The sequence below is a fragment of the Polypterus senegalus genome, chromosome 12, assembly GCF_016835505.1.
Source record: "Polypterus senegalus isolate Bchr_013 chromosome 12, ASM1683550v1, whole genome shotgun sequence".
Lineage (NCBI taxonomy): Eukaryota > Metazoa > Chordata > Cladistia > Polypteriformes > Polypteridae > Polypterus > Polypterus senegalus.
In genome coordinates, this window is record NC_053165.1 from 118,872,681 (window position 1) to 118,889,564 (window position 16,884).

Below are 16,884 nucleotides of genomic sequence, written 5' to 3' on the forward strand. Positions count from 1 at the left end.
CAGGATGACATACCCAGGGCCGGATTTTCCTATAGGCTAACTAGGCTTCAGCCTAGGGCCTCAAGATCAAGAGGGGTCTACATTCAAATTGTTAGCAATTTGAACAAACTTAAAAATGGGAGGTGAAAGGGCCTCATAAGTGGAATAGCTTAGGGCCTCTTTTCATCTAAATCCGGCCCTGGACATACCTCCTTCCTTTGCTGAAACTGGATGTCTAGGGTAGCAACTTGAAAGTTTCTGTGCAAGCTATGGTGCTTTCTAGGAAAGGGGAGCACTACCACTCAAACCAGTCAAGCTACTGAGTCAAAATTCAGTAGAAGATCAGTAGGTTTTGGTAATATTCTGAGGAAAGCTGTAGCTACATTTGACTTCAAACCTATAAAATTTACATTGAACATTGGCCAATTTTGCATACTGGTCCTTCCACATGAGATTTTTTTCCCTAACTTGCCTCAATCTCTTTCTGTTGACCACCTAATCTACAGAAACTTCTCATCTGCAGCTTACTTCACAGAGGAGAGTCACATTCCTCACAAAGACATTCTGCGCTGTAACAAGAGCTACTGTGTCACTTGCAAGTATGTCACCAACAAGACCATTGTACAATGTAGTATCAAAAATGGGCCTCTTGCCAATCTAAAAACCTCATTTACTGCATTTCTTGTAGTAAGTGTCCAGCCATCTACATACCGTTCCATCAACCGCCCTGACTGCGACTCTCCGAGGAATAGATTTGGATGTGTGTAATGCTTCGATTCCACTGTTAGCAGGACGTGGGTTGCTAGACCACAGATGGTGTGTCACTTGCTCACAGATTCCTTTAACAAACGCCTCTTAATCTGCCCTGAGAGCCCTCGCAGCCGTCCTTCTCAATTCCCGGAACAGACCAGAGTTGCCATTGAGCTGTGCACTGCGACTCATCTCGATGATATCCAGGATGCCCTGCGAGATGAAACACCTCCTTCTGGGAACACCGGTAACACCAACACAACCCTTAGCAGCCTTCAGGGTCTTGTAATGGAAGGTCTTCCACATCACATTAGTATCAGCAGTCATACTCAAATCTGAAAGTTCCTCACACAAACTGCGTGCAAACTCAATAGAAACAGCATGGTCTTGGAGTCTGGTCAAGTCCAGGCTCTTTTTCCTAGTAGGTGGTAACCTACTGGACCTAAGCTGGATCCTAAGAGTAGCAACAACAAGTCTGTGGTCAGAATTCATAAACTGGGCACTTCTGTAGACCCTGTAGTTTTGCAATAGCCTCCAGCATCTGCCAATGAGGATGTGATCGATCTCCTTCACTGAACCACCAGTATTGGAGTACCAAGTTCAACTATGCGGTTCTGGGCGCTGGAACCAGGATCCAGTGATTCGCAGCCCCTGACCTTTTGCAAAGTCAAGGAACATGGAGCCACTTTCAACATGGTCACCAGACCCATGAGGAACAAGACAATCCTCATAGCCAGCCCTGTCAGTGCCAGTGGCTGCATTGAAGTCACCCATGACCAGAGGAGTGTGACCCCATGGGCACCAATTAAACACAGAGCAAAGTTGCGAATAAAATGTCTCCCTCACCGAGACATTACTCACTGCACTCAGAGCATACACTGAGACAACAGACAAGGCACCCAGGGAGTGCTGTAATCTGAATCTCATAATACGCTCATTGAAAGGAGTGACATCGGACACCATCGGAAGAAGCCAATCCACTACAGCAACAGCTACTCCCCGAGTATGACAGCCATCAGAGCGACCATACTAATAAAAGGCGTATCCACCTACAGAGATCTGGCCAGTCCCCGGTCTGCACACCTTAGGGAGTGCTGCCACTGAAATGCAGAGTTTACGCAGCTCCTCCGACAGCAGAAGAAGATGATCATCTTGCCGGAAAGACAAGACGTTCCATGCGCCTACCCGTAGGGGCCGCCTCAAATTGGGACCCGAGTGCTGCCATACAGCTGGCAACGCCTCAGCACCACACCATGGAACTGATGGAACAATCCTTATGGATGACACTGCAGTTGTGACCCGCTGGGCTGGCTACTTTGAGCAGTTGTTCAAAGCTGATCCTCCGGCTAGGACGTTGGATATCTCTGGGTCCAAGATCTTTGAGCCTGATCCTTCAATTAGCTGTGAATCTCCCAATCTCACTGAGATTGCACAGGTAGTGAACCAGCTGAGGCGAGGAAGGGCTGCAGGGATCTGTGGTATCTGGGGTGAACTTCTCCAGGATGGTGGTAAGGTTGTCCTCCTGGCATTGCAAGCAATCCTTGCTTCCATTTGGGAGACTGGCATCACCCCAACTGACTGGAAAATAGGACTTGTCGTCCCTATCTGCAAAGGGAAGGGTGATCGCCTGGACTGCAACAACTAGAGGGGGATAACACTGCTCTCGGTGCTGCGTTAGGTCTTTGCAAGGGTTGTCCTCAATAGGATCCGTGATCACTTGCTCACCTACCAGCGACTGGAACAGTCTGGTTTAATGTCTAAGAAGTTCACCATCGACCGCATCCTGGCACTGAGGGTTCTCATGGAGTGCAAAAGTGAATATTGGCAGAGTTTCCTTGCAGCCTTTGTTGATTTTCGTAAAGCGTTCGACTCAGTTGATCAAGCTGCCCAGTGGGACATCCTGAGGGTTCACGGGATCCCCTCAAGGTTGTTGGATATCATGGCTGGTTTGTAAACTGGTACTGTGAGTGCTGTACAGAGTGGAGGCAGAACCTCTGTGTTTTTCCCAGTTGATTCTGGGGTTCATCAAGGGTGTGTTCTTGCTCCTGCTCTGTTCAATGCTTGTACGGATTAGGTGTTGGGCAAGGTCATGGGGTCCAGCGGCTGTGGGGCGTCTGTTGGTAAAGAAAGATTCATGGATTTTGACTTTGCTGATGATGCTGTGATCTTTGCGGTGTCAATGAAGGCTCTGATCGGGGCACTCGAGAGACTGAGCGAGGAGTCTGAGTGTCTGGACTTCTGAATGTCCTGGATAAAAACCAATATCCAGGCCTTTAATGGCCTCTTGGGCACAGCCATTAGCAGTGCGTCTGTTTGCAGAGAGAGTGTCGACCTTGTCAAGAGGTTTACTTACCTTAGCAGTGACATTCATGTCTCAGGTGACTCTTCCTATGAAGTCAGTAGACAGATTGAGAGAGCATGGTAAGTTATGAGGTCACTGGAAAGGGGTGTGTGGTGCTCCCGATATCTATGCAAAAGGACGAAGGTCCAAGTCTTTAGAGTCCTGGTGCTTCCTGTTTTCCTATATGGTTGCGAGACATGGATGCTATCCAGTGACCTGAGACGAAGACTGGACTCCTTTGGTACTGTGTCTCTCCGGAAAAATCCTTGGGTACCGTTGGTTTGACTTTGTGTCGAATGAGCAGTTGCTCATGGAGTCCTGAATGAGGCACATTACTTGAATTGTGAGGGAGTGTCAGTTACGGCACTATGACCATGTGGCACGTTTCCCTGAGGGTGATCTGGCTCGTAAGATCCTCATTGTCAGGGACCCTGGTGGCTGGACCAAGCCAAGGGGTCACCCACATAACACCTGACAGATAGAGGGTAATTTCCAGAGGGTGGAACTGGACTGTGTGTCTGCCTGGAGGGTTGCCAACCAGGATCCCGAGTTGTTTTGTTGTGTAGTGGGTGCGGCAACGCACTGTACCAGTGCATGCTACCCAACTTGACTTGACATCTGCATAAATGAAACAGGGAGACAGCTGGCAGACCATTTTATTAAGCACATTCAAGTCGTTAAGATCAGAGCTCTTACAAAGCCTAATGTAGAACAATTCACATCTCTTGATCATGGCCACACAGATCTCTCTGTTTGAGTTCTTTCACAGGGCTGTTTCATGTTCTTTCATGCTGGTCTTGTCTCCTCTCTGTGCAGTCTGTGTTATTTGGGTAAATACAGTTAATAGATGTCAAAAAAACAACAATCTCTTTTATATTTTTAATGTCAAAAACATCCTGCAATGCTGTTTTACCTTTTTGTAAAGGGCATTTGAGCTTCTATACATGTTAACTGTGTAAACACTGTGTCTGCACTTTTGCTGCAATCTAAGATGGTATTTACCCGAATCACACAGACTGCGCAGAGACAACACAAGACCAGCGTTTGAGGTTAAAAAGTATATAAATTGTCCATTTGTTTAGAAAATAACCGATTGTTTCGCTAGATAAGACTCCTCCTCCTCGGCTGGAATCGTTTAGAGTCTTCTGAAGCTGCATTTAAACAGCATTTTGGAAATTCAAACTTCGGGGTGCCATACATATCCATTATATAGAGAGAAATCCTGAAATGTTTTCCTCAAAAAAACAATTTCTTAATGATCGAGGAAATGTTTTATATATGATGCTTTAATACTTATGCTGTCCATTATAAGGCACAGTAGGGGATTTATCCACTCTTTTTAATCTAACGTTAGTGATGAATCTCGTTAATTAAAATGAACGGATCTTTTTCATTTCAGCAGAATATAAATATAATGTATGTTAATATAGACCAGTGATGAAGTTATGAAGCTTAATCGTCATCTCTGCGGTGGACGCGCAATATACACGTTTCATATATAATATATAATCTGATATATTTGTTTTCTATTTGAACTGGTTTGTTATACAGCACACAACATTTTGTTGTTATTGTGAGTGTACACAAAAAAATTATAGACACTTAACGTAACCGATTGAGATGAAATTATTCTTGTCTGTATGACCAAAAGTTTTGAGCGAGTTATTGAAGGAGAAGTGATTGCACCGGCGCTTTTATCTTAGATTTTCATGCAGTATAGCGTTACACGAGCTGCCATTCAACTAACCACACGCAGTCAGTCCATACAAGCGCTTGAAAATGCGCACATTTAATATAGACATTATAGTTTACATGTAATATCGAGAAGCGCTTTCATTTCAAGTTGCACTCAACATCAAAATGTGGCTACGCCACTGGTAACGTTATAGCGTTTTATTTATGAGATGATCATCACATTTATGATAAAAAAAACATGCAACCAAGGCCAAATTATGACAAACAGAAAAGATTAATTTAATTAATTAGTAATCATTTTATTAAATTGACTATAAAGAATTCGACTTCTTTACCTTTCCTTGTGGTTTTTGAAGTGCGGATGAAATTTGATGTTGTGGTTGTCGTGTCTGATACTCTCGCGTTGCATTCTCTGCATCTGGCAAATCTTTTTTTGTTAGTACGGTCTAGTTCAAAGTCCTTATAACCAAACGTGACCATATGAGGAGCTCGACTATTGTCTGCCATGTTTGGCGCGGTTTGAGTTGTGCAGCGTTCTTCTTCTTCTTCTTCTTGGTAACGTTAAGAGTTGTGCAGCTTTAATGGCACAGGTGCCAATTATGGTGCTGCTGAGTCATAATTATTTTATTAAATTATTTTATTTTATTAAACGAATTATATTTAAAAGTTCAAGTCATTGTCGAGTCTTCCACTTTAAGTCAAGTCTCAAGTCACTTACTCTCAAGTCAAAGTCAAGTCAAGTCATTTTCCTCTCAAGTCAAAGTCAAGTCAAGTCATTTTCTTACTTCAATCAAGCAAGTCTCAAGTCCTGAAAATTGTGACTCGAGTCTGACTCGAGTCAAGTCATGTGACTCGAGTCCCCCATCTCTGCAGTATAGTGATGCTCTACCCAAGTGGTTATCATGGTTCAAAATGGAGCTCTGTTTGGTCATAATGACTAGATTGTATTACCTTGCAAACTGATGTGGTATCCAGTTGGCAAGTGAATTTTTCGTAGTAAAGAAATGCTGACTTTGGAGGGAACACATACTCCTTCTCCACAACAGAGGTGACCCACCAGATTATGAGGATTCATGACCATCTACAGAGAGTAAGAGAAAGTAAGTGTAAGTGTTGTATGTGGTCAGAATATCTTCAGATCACCACAAAGAGAACACAGTCAAAAGACATGGGTCCAAGCAGCCCTTTCAAATTTATGAACTGACAGAATGATCTAGCCTGGGGTTCTCCCTTCTTGTCTTAACTTGGCGTACCACCCCCAAGAACTTTGTTTCAGTCTTAAATAGTGATCTTCTAAACTTTTATTAGGTTAGACTATAGGTGATACTTCTTTATGTGCCCCCCAAATATGATACTTGGGGTATTTACCAAGGTATTACTTATAATTGTTGTATGTGTGTGTCTCTTTTCATTTTTCTAATGCACACTTAATGTTTTTTAATGCATGAACAATAGTATGATATCATCCATCCATCTATTATCCAACCCGCTATATCCTAACTACAGGGTCACGGGGGTCTGCTGGAGCCAATCCCAGCAGAAAACAAATCCTGGGCTGGGCGCCAGCCCACCGCAGGGTGCGCACACACACACACAGACACACCCACACACCAAGTACACACTAGGGACAATTTAGAATCGGCAATGCACCTAACCTGAATGTCTTTGGACTGTGGGAGTAAACTGGAGTACCCGGAGGAAACCCATGCAGACACAAGGAGAACATGCAAACTCCACGCAGGGAGGACCCAGGAAGCGAACCCTGGTCTTCTAACTACAAGGCAGCAGTTCTACCCACTGCTCCCGTATGATATCATATGAAGGAAAAATTAGAAAGACTAAAATTTCAATACATATAATTTATAGAAAATGCCCAGATGGGAGCTTGAATTTCTCATGTGGCAGAGAAGGGGGGTCCCTTCCCACCAGGTAAAAACAAATGTGGGGGTGGGTGTTTTATTGGCACTGGGGTTTATGAAGAATGATTTGATTATTGTGGATTGCCTGAAGACAGTTTGCCTAATTAAAATGTCCTACAAAGCTTTCACAAGCAGTGTAGGTAACTCTGTGTAGAGGTTCTCTGTCAAGTCTGGAGTACAACATGATTGTGTCATTGCAGCTTTTCTTTGACTCGGTGTTGAAGATGAAAACTATTCAGCAGCACATGAATCTCAGATGGACAGTATTTACTTCACTAGAGGACTCAAACTTTGCAGACAACCTTGTTCTGATCTCCCACATGTCTGATCACATACAGAAAAAAATCAGAGCAGTTGGCTAAGTCCATTGGACTCAATATCCACACTACTAAAACCATACTTGTGACCAACAGCACTACAGTACAAACATTTATGATTAAGAACCAACACAGAGAGAAAGTCAACCAGTTCTGCTGCCTGGGAAGTATCATCATGTATTATCATACCATGTGCATACATTAAATTTATTCACTTACTGATTCTATATTTTAATTGAAAAATAGATTCTGCTATATAAATTAGTGTATATCAAAATAATTATGGATATTTTCATTTACATAAACTGTTGAAAGCTCCTTTTATAAGAACACTCTTTTCATATTAAGTTTGCTGTTTTGGGATTGCATCAGTGTATGAAGCAGACACTAGCTGGTTAATAATACTTACAGAAGAGTCACAAACCCCTGATACTTTCCATTTTCCAAATCTTTCACTTTTTTCAGATGTGTCCCAACTTTAAGACTACCAATATTATTATTAAATAGAACTTGTCAATGCAAGATTATTGTTGTTATAGAATTCCTGAAAACAGCCTTTGTTATGTTGTTTTCAAGCTGCCCCACATAAGTGATCCAACTTCTAATGCATGTGTACTAATCTGGACTTTTCCATTGAATTATCCATCCATTCATCCATTATCCAACCTGCTATATCCTAACAACAGGGTCACAGGATCTGCTGGAGCCAATCCCAGCCAACACAGGGTGCAAGGCAGGAAACAAACCCTGGGCAGGGTGCCAGCCCACTGCAGGGCACACACACACCCCCACACACCAAGCACACACTATGGACAATTTAGAATCGCCAATGCACCTAACCTGCATGTCTTTGGACTGTGGGAGGAAACCAGAGTACTCGGGGGAAACCCACGCAGACACAGGGAGAACATGCAAACTCCACACAGGGAGGACCCGGGAAACGAACCTGGGTCTCCTAACTGCGAGGCAGCAGCACTACCCACTGCACCACCATGCCACCCTGCATTGAATTAGACAGTAGTAATTATTTGTAACTCAAGACTGCACCCATTTAATTACATGCTATCCAAATATGTGTTGTTTATGCTTTCAACATATTTATTTTTTGTCACACTAATGAACAAATAATATTAATGTGGTGTTTCTGGATTTGATTTTAGAGACTAAGTATTCTGTTTTAGCTGGCCCACTAACTGTGTGTCTGAGATTATGCGCCTCCGTTAATGCATTGCATGTCATATTATTAGTGTTTTGTCACATGCTTTAGTTATGAGCTGAGAAACATGAATGTCTGGCACATTCTGAAACACTAGCTAAATCACTTCCATTATCGGGTGATCACATAGAGCAGGTCCTTTCCTCACTGCTGTAGAAGGAAACATGCAAGGGGGACATCACCTGCGTCACGCCTAGTGCTGCTGGCACAGACATCCACTCCCAACAGTCCTCAAACGGATAAAGTGGTTTGAAATAGATTGATGGCTGGATGCACCACATTAATTACAATCAACGGATGAATGTCAAGACTCTGTTCATTTATTTGGGCAGTGTATGGTATTGTACTAAAAGGCAATTACGCCATCATCATTTCAACTCCTTCAATCCAACGTACCGCACTACAAGTTAAAACTGACAGCTGGTTAGATGTATTATCGTCCTCTCAAAGAAGGCACAAATTGGCTATTTTTTATTTCTGAACTACTTCCAAAAACAGATAAAGATGTTAATAATTTTTTTTGAAAAAGAGGGATTTGACCACTTTAAGTTAAAACAAAAGGGATATTTAAATGATAGTGAACAGTACAGTGACTGTCACAATCCTGCACCAAAATTCAAGCCCTGTAGTTACATGTAAATTCATGTCAAAATAAGGTTCAGATCACCTACAATTTACGCATGATTTTGCTTCTACAAAAAAAGGGGAAATAATATTTTTACATGTGTTAATTACCATGTAGTATTTGTAGTGATGGCTGGAAAAAACATTTAATCTCATTTTTTAATGGATAACGATGACAACAAAAATGAATAGTTCTGAATTTGAATAAACTTTAGCAACAGCAAACAATATCAAAACATTCATGAAATATATAAAATTACTTGTGTTGCATAAATTTAAATGTCAGGTACCAAGTCATATGTAACGCAACATTCCAAACACTTTTTCTGTTAAAATATTAGAAGTACTAGGATGTTGTACCGCATTAGCCATTATGGATGTGGTAAGAAGTTAAACAAAATTACACCTTTTATTGCTAACTAGTAAGGTTACACTATGCAATCTTTCCATGCAACTCAGGCTCCTTCTTCAGGCAAGATGTTAAAATATTACTAATTTAAATGATTTCTGGAAAATTCTCATGTGCACAACATACATGCTCAAATGACATCAATCCTTTGAACTTAGGACCTGCTTGCCCCCTCATTCATTGGTCAGAAGCCCTGTCCAGTAATATCTCCAGTTTATTGTCTATTATGGCATCAAAGGCAGCATCCTTCCCAGTGCAATAAGAGGAAATCATCATGCCCCTCTAAACAGAACAACTTCTTGACATCAAAATGCAACTGCAACAGCTTATCTGTATCTTGCACAGTGGGCCTTTCTCCCCCTATCTGCTTTTTCAATCCCACCTTTGTGTTCCTTTGTGTACCACCCAATATCTCTTCACATCATATAAAATAGGTTGGGATCTACTGCTCTAGCCCATTAGGTGTCAGTAAATGGTACCCAAATGGAAGGTAAGGTTTACTGCTCTTTTAATATTGCACTTTTAAGACAGATGGTCTCACAGGTATCTAAAGACCTATTCAGATGGGATTAATGTTATACGAAGAGGCAGGGTAAAGTAATTGCTACCAGAGGACCTCTGTAATTTTAATCCCATCCGATTAGCTCATGTCAGTAACATTTTACGGACTGCACATTCATGTCTCATTAAAGATTATGAAGCCTTTTATCTTTGACAAAGTCTGTAAAAAATAACCCCAGGTTACCCTAGTCCAGGGGTCCTCAATCACGGTCCTGGAGAGCCGCAGTGGCTGCAGGTTTTTGCTCCAACCCAGTTGCTTAATAAAAAGCACTTATTGCTAAAGTAACACTTCTGCTTCACTTTAGTGATTTTGAGCCCTTATTGCTTAATTTTGTCTTAAACAGCTATTTTAATTGGTCCTTATTATCAATAACATGCAAATGACAAGAGAGAGCAGCATTTCTCCATTTAGCTTATTTACATTTACACCTGTGTGTATTTATCTGCAATATTGGGTTTAATTAAATACTTGGAAAAAAAATGAAGAGAAAAAAGTGAAGGACTGAGAATTACTCGTCCATTTTAGCCTTCAAATCATTTGCATGATAGAAAGAGAAAGAAAATCTAGGATATGAGAATGACCTGACATAGCAGAGTTAATTTAATTTCATAGCTTGTTAGTGCTTTATTGGCAAGAATTGCTTTCTGATTAAGCAACTAGGTCAGAACAAAAACCTGCAGCCACTGCAGCTCTCCAGGACTGGGATTGAGGACCCCTGCCCTAGTCCAATGCGAGTTGCCATGTCCGCAAGATTCCATTATTTCCTGTGAAAACGGCATTTCCCCCAAGATTTTAGAGGTTTACATTGAAAAAATGGAGGCAGTTGAAGAGCTTGTCCACACTCTGTGTGACCAATCAAAGCACTTCAGGCTAATTTAAAAAATTATAGGTCAAGTGGACAAGATTGTGGACAAAGGAGCTCCAAACACATAATTGTTATCATTGGACTCATGCCATGAACCTTTTCTTGTTATGGTGAGGAGCAATTCTTACATAGCTACAATGAGTGCGGCTGTATTCAGGTGACGACATTGTGTAATTGTAGAAGGAAAGCCTATCACTATAATTCTTCCAGCCCCATCTTATTCCATGTAAATCTAAACAGATCTAGTTACAGATGTTGCGTGGTAACAGTGTCTTTACAGATATATGTTCTAAACGCTTATCCTGCTTAAGAAACCAAACTTGTTAAAAACTATGGAAGACTCAAGAGTGCAGCAACACCAGGAGCTGCCTTGGGCCAGAAGTGAGTTAAATCAAAAGAAGAGAAGGTATCACAAACTGGGGTATAGGTTAAAAGAAATACATATATTGAGAGAGAGAGATGGAAATAGAAGGTAAGAAGAGAATGTGGGGTTGGAAAATGGCACACTCCATCTGGTAGATGCATAGGTTAAAGAAGACCCCCAGTGACTGCTGTGCTCTGTCTGCCTTCTGCCTACATGTACCCCAGTTTTTCACCTTGTGTATCTCCCTATGTCTTATACACTTTCAGTTTGATTTTTTTAACCAGTCAGTATCTCCAAACTGGGGGTATGGGACTGGCAGCAGGATTAGGATGAAACTCTTTGTTACTCAATGAAATAAATGAATGAATCAATAGGTCATTGATCCGGGGCATGCAGGAGCTGAATTAAATGTGTAACAGTGCTGACGTGAATTTTCAAGATAAGCACATGCAGTTAAAAGCCGGAACAGTTAACTGAGTAAAATGATCGGCTGACTAAGGCAGGTGTGCTTCTCTCTTTGCAAGAGGAGAGGACACAAATTTGCTTTCTGCCCTGGATTAGCAGTGTCTCGCTGCCGGCGTGATGGCTATATAAGACAGTCTCTAAAGTTTCACTGTGTGTGGATAATACACTGGACCTTCCTGTTTAATGACTATAAATTGGCTTAGTGACTGTAAATTGGCGCAGTGTAAGTAAGTGTAGTTATTAAATGCATTTGATAGCATTTTGTTCAAAGCTGATTTCTTTTTTTTTCAAAAGTGTGTTCAATTTATTAATACAGTGCAACAGTTATATTCATCATATATCTCAGCTGCAATTTCACATAGTACGTTAAAAGTGAAATCTAAAGAAGTAGAATTGGCAAGGCTGATCTTTGTATTTTATGTGCTCCATATGATAATATTTCTAAAAAATGAGAATTTAACAATGCTATTAAAGTCTAATTCTTTTCATTTAATGCAACTGTAACATGTCTTTCCTGAAGGCACATTTCAGTCATCTTCTTTTTCAAATTCAATGTATCCATGTCTCATCAGGTTATGAATGCACTATGATTTCTTTCATATTTCTCTATATCCACTTCTTTTTTATATTTTATAGATTTTATTGTAATCATTCCATACAGATAGATCAGTTTTTACAAAAAATAGGATTGAAAACAAATCAACCCCTACCCCTGAGAGAGAGAGCATGGCCATGTGACGATGTGGGTTCTGGCTCCACGCTCCCATGGCTGTTTGGGAACCCTTGAACCCAACACCGTCGATAATGAAACCGAGTGAGCCAGTCAATGGAGGCAAATTGAGCATCTGAGCAAGGGGATGGTTGAAAGTACAAAAGTGCTTTTATTAAAACAGTCAACAAAAACAGTGTTCATAAATAGTGCAGGTCTTCACAATTCATTAAATAAATAATCCATAAAAAGAACGTGGAGTAAAACCAATAAATAGAAACACAACAATCCTTTAAAAACGAAGGTTAAAATCTTCTCCTGGAAGCAGTCTTTAAAACAAAAAACAAATCCGGTGCTTTTCTGTATGCGTCTCACCTGCTTATCCCGTACGGGCTTAGCAGCAGGCAAGACGCTCTCTGCAGCTGCCCTCCTACATCACACGCTTTCGAGACTGGAGACCTCCCGATCCCTGGCTCGGTATGGCACTCATCCCAGTCCCCGAGACTTGATTACCCCAATAGCCAGGTCGCTCATATTGGGGACTCCACCACCAAGCCTCCCGACTTCCGCTGCCTTTCCGCGGCCTTCTGCGGCTCGTCGCTTTCACCTTGTCACTCCGCTACCAGATCGCTCAGCGGGGCGACATCTACAAACACCTGGGTGTCGGCCTAACACCCAGCTTCCTCGCAGCTGCCCACGGCTCATTCGCTCGCCCGTCCGCTCGCTCTGCGTGTCCGTCTCTCTCCTGCACCGCTTGCTTCCACGCTCCCTGTAACCTCCGTCCTCTCTTTCCTTTCCTTTTTCTCTCCGATCGTTTTTTTCACCCGAACGTTTCTTTCTCCTCCCGAACGTTTCTTTTTTCTTCTCCCCTTAAAACCGACTCGCGCTTCTTTTTAAAATGACGAGGGCCACAGCAGCTGCAGCATTAGCCGCGGGACAATCACGAATGTGGGCAGTTCCTCACCTGTGCACACGGTAAGAAACGCCCACACCCTACGGATCGTCCCACGGCCCACTATGGCCCAACGTCCCCTCACTAAGCCGCGAGCACATTGATTATTTATTTAAAAATGGCCTTTACTCAACGAGCTGTGGACCCATAACACCACAGGCCAACAGAGTAAAACTTAAAGCTTGTAAAAATATATAAATTGATGAGTTTAATAGGCAGATAAAGATGAATGGAGAAGAAAAAGAAATGTGAAGAGAATCTATTTCCTCAGTGCTTTAAGAGCTTAATCTAAAATATTATTGATTAGATCCTGCCAGGTTTTGAAAAAGTTCTGCACAGATCCTCTAACTAAGAATTAGATTTTTTCCAATTTCAAATAACATAAAACATCGGTTACCCACTGACTTAAAGGAGGAGAGTTAAGATTCTTTCAGTTTAGAGAAATAAGTCAGTGTGCCAATAGTGTAGTAAAGGCAATCACAGTTTGTTTGTCCTTTTCCACTTTAAGCCCATCTGGAAGAACACCAGACACAGCTGTTAATGGGTTAGGAGGGATTGTGACACCAAGGCTGTCTGAAAGGCACTTAAAAAATTTTTGTCCAAAAAGAATGTTAATTTGCTGCAGGCTCAAAACATGTGACCCAGTGAGGCTGGGACTTGATTGCAGCGTTCACAGGTTGGATCCTGCCCTGGAAAAATTTTGGACAGTTTTAAGCGAGACAGATGTGCTCAATATATAATTTTGAGTTGAATAATTGTATGCTTTGCGCATATGGAGCTCGAGTGAATTCTCTGCATTGCTACTTTCCACTCCTTTTCTAATATGTTGAGTGACAGATCTTTTTATCATTGTCCTCTTGGATCTTTGAAAGGGAGGGACTGTAAAATAATCTATACAAATAAAAGGCAAAGCCCTCACTCACTCAATCACTCACTCACTCACTCACTCACTCACTGACTGACTCACTGACTCATCACTAATTCTCCAACTTCCCGTGTGGGTGAAAGGCTGAAATTTGGCAGGCTCATTCCTTACAGCTTACTTACAAAAGTTGGGCAGGTTTCATTTCGAAATTCTACGCGTAATGGTCATAACTGGAACCTATTTTTCTTCATATACTGTAATGGAGTTCAGCTCGATGGCCGTGGGGGGCGGAGTTTCGTGTGACATCATCACGCCTCCCACGTAATCACGTGAACTGACTGTGAGCGCAGTACATAGAAAACAAGGAAGAGCTCTAAAAAGCACTGAAGAAAACATGCATTATACAATTGAGAAGGCAGCGAAACAATAAGAAGCGAGCGAGTGACACATACAAGCATATTCATAAGTGCAGCTACTGCGGAAACAAAGCACGGTGTAAACCGTAAGTTTAAATTAAGTTTATAGACACGCTCCCACTGCTGTTTGTCATGCACAGTGACGCATACAAGCATATTCATGACTGCAGCTACTTTGGAAACAAAGCACGGTGTAAACCTAAAGTTTAAATTAAGTTCATAGACAGGCTGCCGCTGGTGTTTGTCATGCCCACGACTAATGTGGGATACAAGTTTAGGACGCAGGGTATAAACGAGAGTTTTGATCACTTTGTAACTCAGTTAAAATTGCTGGTGAAGGGCTGTGCTTATGCAAATTCTGAGACACTGTGTTTGTGGGGGGATTGACAGTTGAGGCGGGTGGGGGAGTGACATCATCCTTTCCCCTCCCATTCACCTCATTTTCACTCTGAGGTGAGCTCCGCAGCTAACGCGGTCTTGCGGAAGCAACTTTGTCACTCTGCCACCAAATACTCACAGAAAAATCCACAAGTTAATACACACGCTGTCTCTAGAGTTTCTGCACACTCTGAATCCTCCAGGCACTACTTACAAAAGGTTACATTGACAATCGTGTTACATTATTTTTAAAATGTTTCCTTTTCTTAGCACAAGCACAGCTGAGAAGCTTCGATGCATGTGCTCCATAACGCGTTAAAAAATAATGCATTTAATCACACTTTGCATTCCAAGCAAAGGGCAACTTCTCTCAATGCATTATTTCCTGGTACACCGATTACATTGATGCACACATCAGAGCTACAAAAATATAAGAGTCGGAAGAAAGCGCGTTGCTAGGACTGATTGGAGGAAAATTTCATTTCAAAAGACTACCCAAAGGAAGCCTTGATAAAAGCGTGGTTTTGTGCAAACTGTGCAAAAAGGAGTTTGCATAACATCGAGGCACTTCAACCTTATGGTACCATCTAAATGCAAAACATGTTACAGCGAACACAAAAACTGTGTATGCTGTTAGCACTAGCAGTACGAGTTTGAGTACCAACAAAAGGTGTCGGCAGCCCAAACCTGATGAAATGGCTGGCTTCAGGACCAAAGTTAGTAAGTCAACATCGGTCAAACTTACAAATTCTCTCGCAAAATGGATTGGTCATCCAACTTTTCAACTGCCGTGCCGACAGACTATTTCAAGTAAAATTCAACAGCTTTATGACACTGAAAAGCAAGCAAAATTAGATGCATTACAGAAAGCAGACTTTTTGGCTCTTATTGGGGATCATTGGACTTCCGTGACCGTTAGTAATTTTAATTACATCTAATTACAAAATGTTCAATGATCACACTGTTTTAGCCTAATGTACAAAATAATTTTGGCTAAGGTTACTCAGAGTTTAAAGATGAAGCTGGTCAAATTAACTTTTATGTTTCTGCCTTATTTTTTTGAGATGAAAAACTGCACTTTATGTTGAAATTTTTCTTATTATTATTTAAGGACAATACCATTCTGAACATGTACTTAAAGTACTTAGAATACCACTTTATTTTTAAGTCTGCCCAATTTTAGCCACGGATGATGATTCTGATTTGAATTGAAATGCAGTTTAAAAGCATTTTTTTTTTCAGAAATTAAAAGAGCTTGAGTTTATAATATTCATGTCCATTTCTATTATTTGATTCTGTCGCCCACTAAAACCCTTTTAAATTAAAAAAACATTTGCGCTTTGGGGCAAATTTATGTGTGCGATTACATGTGATGAATCAAGACTAATTTAGATTAATTTTTTAATCAAGTCCCACCCTAATATATATATATATATATATATATATATATACACACACATACACATATATATACATATGTATGCATATATATGTATATATATGTGGATGTATATGTATATATACTGTATATATGTGTGTATATGTATATATATGTTTGTGTGTGTGTATATATATGTATATATATATATATATATGACAGCAACACTCATTACAATGACAATGTCAATCATGTTACGTTATTATTAAAATGTTTACTTTTCTTTTTCATTACTTCTTTAACACACTACTTCTCCGCTGCGAAGCGCGGGTATTTTGCTAGTTTTATATATTGCAGAAATGCTGTCTGAGTCCTCGAAACTGAGCAATATTTTTTCCAGCATTAAGGAAGGTGCTAGATGAGGAAAATTGGGCAGGTTCTGTTTAACAAAGTTTCTAATTTGAAGATAGTGAAAGAAATGTGTTGCTGGAAAGTTAAGTTTGGAATGTAATTTGTTCATAGGATGTAAAGATGTTGTCTATATAAAGATCTCTAAGTAATATAATCCCAAATGTTTTCCAGATATTAAAAACTGCATATGTTTGCGAGGGTTGAAAAAGGTGGTTCTCATGCTGAGGTGCCACAGATAAAAGCTTCTCCATCCTAAAATGCTTTCTATA

General features: G+C 41.0%; 1 protein-coding gene across 3 annotated transcripts in view; it reads right to left on the reverse strand.

Moving 5' to 3' along the window:
• The window catches only part of st8sia2 (ST8 alpha-N-acetyl-neuraminide alpha-2,8-sialyltransferase 2), an 80,416-nt gene that overhangs the window by 50,077 nt on the left and 13,455 nt on the right, over positions 1–16,884 (reverse strand). The window contains exon 2 of one of the 3 annotated variants that reach the window (XM_039773303.1): positions 5,717–5,846. The exons of the other annotated variants lie outside the window; for them this stretch is intronic. Coding sequence (XP_039629237.1) covers positions 5,717–5,793 — 77 coding nt within the window. The 5' untranslated portion in view covers positions 5,794–5,846. The remainder of the gene's footprint in view (positions 1–5,716; positions 5,847–16,884) is intronic. 3 annotated transcript variants of the gene reach the window in all.